The 7,178-nt window shown below is 44.6% G+C and overlaps 1 protein-coding gene across 1 annotated transcript; it reads right to left on the bottom strand.

Moving 5' to 3' along the window:
* Nucleotides 1-305: 305 nt before the first annotated feature.
* MED22 (mediator complex subunit 22) lies at nt 306-7,175 on the bottom strand. Its single transcript, XM_081847320.1, has 4 exons — nt 7,051-7,175; nt 4,194-4,341; nt 3,274-3,354; nt 306-1,949 (listed from the first exon to the last, which is right to left on the bottom strand). Exons 2-4 carry the CDS (start codon nt 4,314-4,316, stop codon nt 1,731-1,733), a joined length of 423 nt encoding a protein of 140 aa, XP_081703446.1. The 5' UTR covers nt 4,317-4,341; nt 7,051-7,175; the 3' UTR covers nt 306-1,730.
* Nucleotides 7,176-7,178: the final 3 nt, after the last annotated feature.

The raw sequence follows: 7,178 nt of genomic DNA, 5'->3' as shown, positions 1-7,178 counted from the left end.
CCCTGACTGGAAATACCAGGGATTGAACCCAGAACCATCCTCATACAAAGGATGTGCTCTGCCACTGAGCTATTGTTCTTCTCCTAAAAATAAAGCAACACTTCTGTCCTCATGATACTGAACAGCAACGTAGGAAGCTACCTCATCCTGAGTCACAACACTGGTTCATTGATCCCAGTACTGTGTACAGCATTTTAGATAGGGAGTCTCTGATAGCCCTGCCTAGAGATGTCGGGGACTGAACCTGCGGCCTTCTGCATGCAAAGAAGATGCTCTGCCACTGAGCCATACCCCCCCTTTTAAAAAAAGATGCTGCATGTGTATAACCATTTATCTTGGTCCTTCTTGCTTGTGGAAATCCTGCTCTGAAGCAAACAAGAGGTGCAAAAGAAAATAAAGCAGTGGAAGAGTTTTGGAAGGAGAGGAACAAGCTTTGCATAAGACAAGCAGGGGGAAGGAGGTTTTCAAAAACAAGCTGTGGGTTCGCTTAAAAAAATAATGTAGTTATCAGCTGAAATGACAATTAAATTTTCCCACACACACTGCTGTTTTATTTACAATAAAGCTTGCAGCAAATATTTCTAATGGGATATATGTGTGTGTATAATAATATAATAATTATAATAATAATAATAATATATAATATAATGGCATAACAAAAGAATCCTTAAAATATTGCTTTGTTTTGATGCATCTTAACATTCTGGAACTGGAAACTCCTGGTCCAGTCATCACAGACAGAAGAAAAAATGCTTATTATGTCCAATCCTATGTATCTTTACTCAGATGCAAACCCCACTCTATTCAATTGTGGTCCCTTTCAGCTAAGGGTGCGTATGATTGCATCCTAAACCCCAAATTTCCATATCTTCTCGACTGCAGCCCTTCAGATGTTGTTGTTTGACTACCCCATGCTCATACCATGCATCAGATACCACTTTAAACAATCATGGCTTCTCCTGAAGAATTTTGGGAGCTGTAGTTAAGGGCGCTAAGTACTATTTGGAGGCCCTTGTTCGCTTCACAGACCTACAATTCCCAGAGTGGCTTAACAATCAATCCCTCTTCACAGGGAACTCTGGGAATTAATTGTAACCCTGTAATCCCTGCACCATTCGAAAACTACAGCTCCCCTAATTATTTGGCGGAATCCATAGCTGTTTAGCATGGCATCATAGTGCTTTAAATGTATTGTATGAATGTGGCCTAAAGCTGCCATCTTCATTTATTATTAATTTCATAAAATTTATACACCACTTGATTGTAAAAAAAGCTTCAAAGCAGTTTAATCCCACTTAGATAGGAACAAACCCCAATGAATTCAAGAAGACTTACTTCTGAGTAGACATGGTTAGGATTGCAGTTTACACTGACTAGTGATTAGGGTACTCTGGGCAGTTCAAGATCCAATACCTGTTCCTGTTTGCAAGTCATTTAGGTGACAAGATCACAATGCCAATGAGGGGGCAGGAGAGAAGCTCACCTCCACATCTCTGTGGAGAAAGGCCTAGTTACATGGTGTGTTTGCCCTCCAAAATGGCCACATCTCACGTCAAACATGAAGTACTCAATAAAACGGCTTTGGGGCCTGGATTCTTTGGGTGCTGGGAATTTAGGGATGCTTTTTAAAACAAGGACAGTTGTTATTTTCACACACACCCTACCCCACCCCCACCCCATGTCAGAAACAGGAAATTGTTGTGGTTACTATAGGGCAACCGTCCATGGCTTCATTTGTACCTGGAAGAGTAATATTCTTCCTCCAACTCATAGAGGTCTATCGAGATCTCATCACGCAGGGCAATAAGCTTCTTGTCGCATTCCTCCTGAAGGCTGCGCAACTGCTGGTTCCGCTGGTTGATGGCTTCGTTGACAGAAGGGAAGTCATTGAGGATCAGGAACTGTTTTAGGTCAGAGACAAGCTTCATAAGAGACTCACCAGCCCGAACCTAGCAGAGAAATAAATTCAAATTATTTATTTTATACTATTTATACACCACTAGATCGTAAAAAGAAAAAGTGTGAAAGCGGTTTACAAAAAGAATAAAACAATGAAATCATAAGAAAAATACCACACTACTATTTAAAACAGTGGTAGGCAACCTAAGGCCCAGGGGCCGGCTGCGGCCCAATCGCCTTCTAAACACGACCAGCGGACGGTCCGGGAATCAGCATGTTTTTACATGAGTAGAATGTGTGCTTTTATTTAAAATGCATCTCTGGGTTATTTGTGGGTTATTTGTGGGCCCCCCGGCAAATATAGTCCAACCCACCACGTGGTCTGAGGGACGGTGGACCAGCCCATGGCTGAAAAAGGTTGCTGATCCCTGATTTAAAACATTCAATGAATAATTAAAGTCAATGACAAGCTGGAAACCTAATTAAGATGTGTCTGCCTTCTACATGTCTGGACAGGCTTACCTAAACAAAAATGTTTTTGGCAGATACCTTGGAGTACAGTGAGGGCACCTGCCTGATGTCAATGGACAGGGAGTTCCAAAGCACCAGTGCTGCCACCCTAAATTATTAATTTCTTACAAGTCCAGAACAAGTATTACGGAGCATTTGTAACAGTGCCAGCTCGACAGATCAAAACAGTCCACTGGGCATATATTTGGTAAGACTATCTTGCAGGTAAACTGGTCCCAAGCTGTTAAAGGCTATATATACTAATAATAACACCATGAACATGGCCCAGTAGCAAATGAGCAACCCTTGCAGGTCTCTTAGCTTAGGTGTTATATGCTGACAAGGTCTTGCTCCTGTCAGCAATCGTGCTGCAGCATTCTGCACTAACTGCAGCTTCTGGAATGAGCACAAGGGAAGCCCATATACAGCACATTTCAGTAATCCAATCTTGACATACAGCCCCAAATTACCCTGAATGTATAACAACAACAACAACAATTTATTGCCCACCCTTCACCAGCAGGTCCCAAGGCATGTTAAAACATTTTTTAAAATATACTGAACAGTTAAAACAAATCACATTCAAAGGAATTGGGTGGATCCTAAAACACACACATCTCAACAAAAACAAGAAGACACACTTCTGTGAGAAGGGAATACCACAATCGAAGAGCTGCCCCAGGGAATGAGCTGTCCTAAGCTATCAGCACCCAGAACTTCTGAGGGTGGCAGTACAACCAAAAAAGCCCCTCTGCTGATCTCAACACCTGAGATGGTCTGTAGGGAAGAAGGCAGCCTCTCAGGTATCTGAACGCACCCTAGAACCCACCCAACATATGCTCCCATTGGATGTTTTCTACTCACAATATTTGCAGCTCTGACTTGCATCTCGTAGTTGTCCTGCTCGCCTTGGGTTGCCCGAGAAACTTGGGTTTCTTCCTCAATCTACAGCAAATGTTAGAAACAAAGCTTTTACACTGGCTTCAACATCTTTTTTCCACTGTTCTGCAGAGAAAAACAGCCCTCTCACTATTCTCCATGAGATTTTATTGCATTCCCTCTGCCAGAGGTTCCAAACACTTCAGGCGAAAGCAGGCATGGGGAACATGTGACCCTTTAGATGCTGCTGGACTACAGCTCCCATCATCCCTGACTGCTGACCATGCTGCGTGGGGCTGATGGGAGATGGAGTCCAAAATCATCAGGAGGAGCCACTGGTTCCCCAACTCCGCCATAGAAGAAGCAACACCCCCAACTAGTAAAATGGAGGCTTCTCATTCAATCCTTCTTATAGGAACATTTAGGCCTCCCTTCTATTCTATAAATTTGAAGCAGTATTATACCACTTTACACAGTCATGGCTTCCCCCATAGGATTTTGGGAACTGTAGTTTCTTAAGGGCACTGACAGCTTTTAGGAGACCCCCTATTCACCTCACTGCGCAACAATTCTCAGAGTGGTTCAACAATCATCCCCTCTTTACAGGGAGCTCTGGGAACTGTAAGCTCTGGGAGGGGACTAAATATCTCCTAACAACTTTTGACACCCTTAAAATACAGCTCCCAGAATTCTTTGCGGGAAGTTATGACTGTTTAAAAGTCATATCATAGTGCTTTAAATTGAATGTGAGAATGTGGCTGCAGATTACCCCCAGCTTTGACTTAAAACAATGATGAGGTAATATTTTTACGTTCCAATTAGGTGAGCAAAAACTTTGAGTTTGGATGGAAGAAAGAATACCCATGACATGAGATCCCGCCACCCACCCACAAGTAATCTCATACCTTTGCAGTTTTAACTATTTCTGTGAAGTTATCCATGATAGACTTGATGTCATCTTTCAGCCTCTTGTTGTAAGACTGAAGGAGGGTTTCCTTGCTCTGGGGGAGCACGCGCTGCTGCGGCATTGTGGTGGCAAGGACAGAATCTTAGCTGCTCACCAAGAAAGGTCAGAAAGAGTTACAACTAAACACAATTGAAAGTCAAAGGTTTATTACATATATTTCAATACAACAGTCTTGAATAAATAAGCCATTCATTACAAGCAGTGAGTTGCAACATAACCAGACACTGGAAAGAGCTTTCTAGCACAGCAGACAATTGGTACAAAACAGTCTGGGAAACAGCCCTCCTTAACAGAGTAATAAATAAACTACGGTTGACATAATAATAATAATAATATATTTTTTATTTGGATGCCGCTCATCTGACTGGGTTGCCCCAACCACTCTAGGAGCCTCCCAACAGAATATTAAAATTATAAAGCATCAAATAGTAAAAACTTCCCTAAACAGGGCAGCCTTTAGATGTCTTCTAAAAGTCAGATAGTTGTTCATTTCCTCAACATCTGACGGGAGGGCATTCCACAAAGTGGGCACCACTATTATTATTATTATTATTTTGGAACGCCAGACAGCACCTGCGGAGTATCGAACTGCCGCTAAGCAATTGGTGAATCTGCAACGATTCTTCCGAAGTAACCGCTCTGCTTGGTTCCCTGTAACTTCACTTCTCACAGTGAGGGAACCCCCAAAAGGCCCTCAGTGCTTGATCTCAGTGTCCAGGCTGAAAGATGGTAGTGCAGACACTCCTTCAGGTATACAGGGCCAAAGCTGTTTAGGGCTTTAAAGGTCAGCATCAACACTTTAAATTGTGCCTTGAAATGTACTGGGAACCAATGTACAGTGGTGCCCCGCAAGACGAACGCCTCGCAAGACGGAAAACCCGCTAGACGAAAGGGTTTTCCGTTTTGGAGGCGCTTCGCAAAACGAATTTCCCTATGGGCTTGCTTCGCAAGACGAAAATGTCTTGTAAGTTCCTGCGGGGTTTTTTCCCTTCCCCCCCCCTTTTCCTAAGCCCTAAGCCGCTTATCAGCTGATCCGCTGATAAGCCGCTTACCAGCTGATCCGCTAAAAGCCGCAAAACCGCTAATAGCGCTAATCCGCTAAACTGTCAATGGGCTTGCTTCGCAAGACGAAAAAACCGCTATACGAAGAGCCTCATGGAACGGATTAATTTCGTCTTGCGAGGCACCACTGTAGATCCTTTAAGACCAGTGTTATATGGTCCCGGCGGCTGCTCCCAGTCAGTCACCTTTCTAGCAGCCACATTCTGGATTAGTTGTAGTTTCTGAGTCATCTTCAAAGGTAGTCCTATGTAGAGCGCATTGCGGTAGTCCATGCGGGAGATAACCAGAGCATGCGCCACTCTAGTGAGACAATCTGCAAACAGGTAGGGTCTCAGCCAGCATACCAGATGGAGTTGGTAGTCAGCTGTCCTGGACACAGAACTGACCTGTGCCTCCATAGACAGCTGTGACTCCAAAATGACTCCTAGGCTGCACACCTGGTCCTTCAGGGGCACAGTTACCCCATTCAAGGGGGTCCCCTGCACCTATGTGTTCCCTGCCCCCCCCCGAACAGTACTTCTGTCTTGTCGGGATTCAACCGCAATCCATTAACCTCCATGTACCCTCCAACCACCTCCAGACACTCACACAGGACCCTCACTGCCTTCACTGGTTCCGATTTAAAGGAGAGGTAGAGCTGGGTATCATCTGCACACTGGTGAACACCCAGCCAAAACCTTCTGATGATCTCTCCCGGCTTGGGGGAGAGGACAGAGCCCTGAGGTACACCACAAGTGAGAGCCCAGGGGTCTGAACATTCATACCCCAACACCATTTTCAGGACACAGCCCAGGAGGAAGGAGCAGGATCACTTTAAAACAGTGCCCCCTGCTCTAGATGGCCCAAAAGGATATCAATGCTTCTGGGGAAAAAACCTCAATTTGCAACAGATCCCAACAGTTTCTCCATCAACTGCACATCTCCATGACCCACCTCAAAATGCATGCATAACAAAATACATACCCACGGGTCACATTCCAGCCTATTTTGCTTCATTAGCCTTAACCAACTTGGTGCCCTCCAGAAGTTTAGGTCTACAACTCACATCAGTCCCAACTCTGTGATAGACTTCCTCAGCATAAGGCAGCTTCCGATTTATTTAAAGCCACAAATACTGGACTACTATATTATTTTTTAGAGGAAAGGAGTAAAACTCACCCAACCTGGGAGAGCTGTTGTTAGTCAGCGCAGACAACACTGAGCTAAATGGAGCAATGGTCCGACTCAGTACATGGCAGCATCTTACTCAAACCATCCCTTTTAGATCTGGAACCTTATTTCTGAAGAAGGTCCTCATTTCGTGGAGAACTGGGAGAGCGCAACCCTGGAGAGCCACTGCCAGTCAGTGCGGCTCACACTAAGCTAAGATGGACCAGCTTTCTGACTTGCTATGATGGGAATCATAAATCCCAAAACCTTAGAAGCCAGTAAGACTGAGAAAGGCTGATCTGAACTCGCCCAGCGCTCAACAAACGAGACTAAGGGGTGCATCGCCCGCTGCTTAAGAAGCCTTCCACCCGCAATCGTGCTGCATTACTCCGCGGGCTAATTCAGAAAAGTTTCAGCCTTTCTCCCGCCGGAGTAGTAAACACACCTGCCACTGAAAGTACAAGCATGCATTTGAAAAGCGAGAGAAGCCAGGTGCATCGCTCTCCTGCTCTGCAGTCACAAAAGAAGTCTGAATAAATAGATCGATTATCTAACAAATAAATGTTAGTATCTCAGTATCTTACTCAATACATGTAATCCTCCTGCAGACAGGCGGCCATCTTTCCTTTTTCTCTTGCGAACGGTTCCTCCTTCACTGGCTACGTCCAGCCCATGGGGCGGGGGAAACGTTTCCTCCTCCTCCTTCCGAAGC

Source organism: Podarcis erhardii, assembly GCF_964252035.2.
Source record: "Podarcis erhardii genome assembly, chromosome: Z".
NCBI lineage: Eukaryota > Metazoa > Chordata > Lepidosauria > Squamata > Lacertidae > Podarcis > Podarcis erhardii.
Note: the sequence above shows the minus strand (reverse complement) of the source record. Positions and strands in the feature narration are given on the sequence as shown.

What these genes read in the sequence shown, in the direction of transcription:
- MED22 (XM_081847320.1), bottom strand. Translation starts at nt 4,316, where the DNA reads ATGCCGCAGCAGCGCGTGCTCCCCCAGAGCAAGGAAACCCTCCTTCAG. An exon ending in AAATAGTTAAAACTGCAAAG is followed by an intron (nt 3,355 to 4,193) that starts GTATGAGATTAC and finishes CATTTGCTGTAG; the next exon opens with ATTGAGGAAGAAACCCAAGT. An exon ending in AAGTCAGAGCTGCAAATATT is followed by an intron (nt 1,950 to 3,273) that starts GTGAGTAGAAAA and finishes TTTCTCTGCTAG; the next exon opens with GTTCGGGCTGGTGAGTCTCT.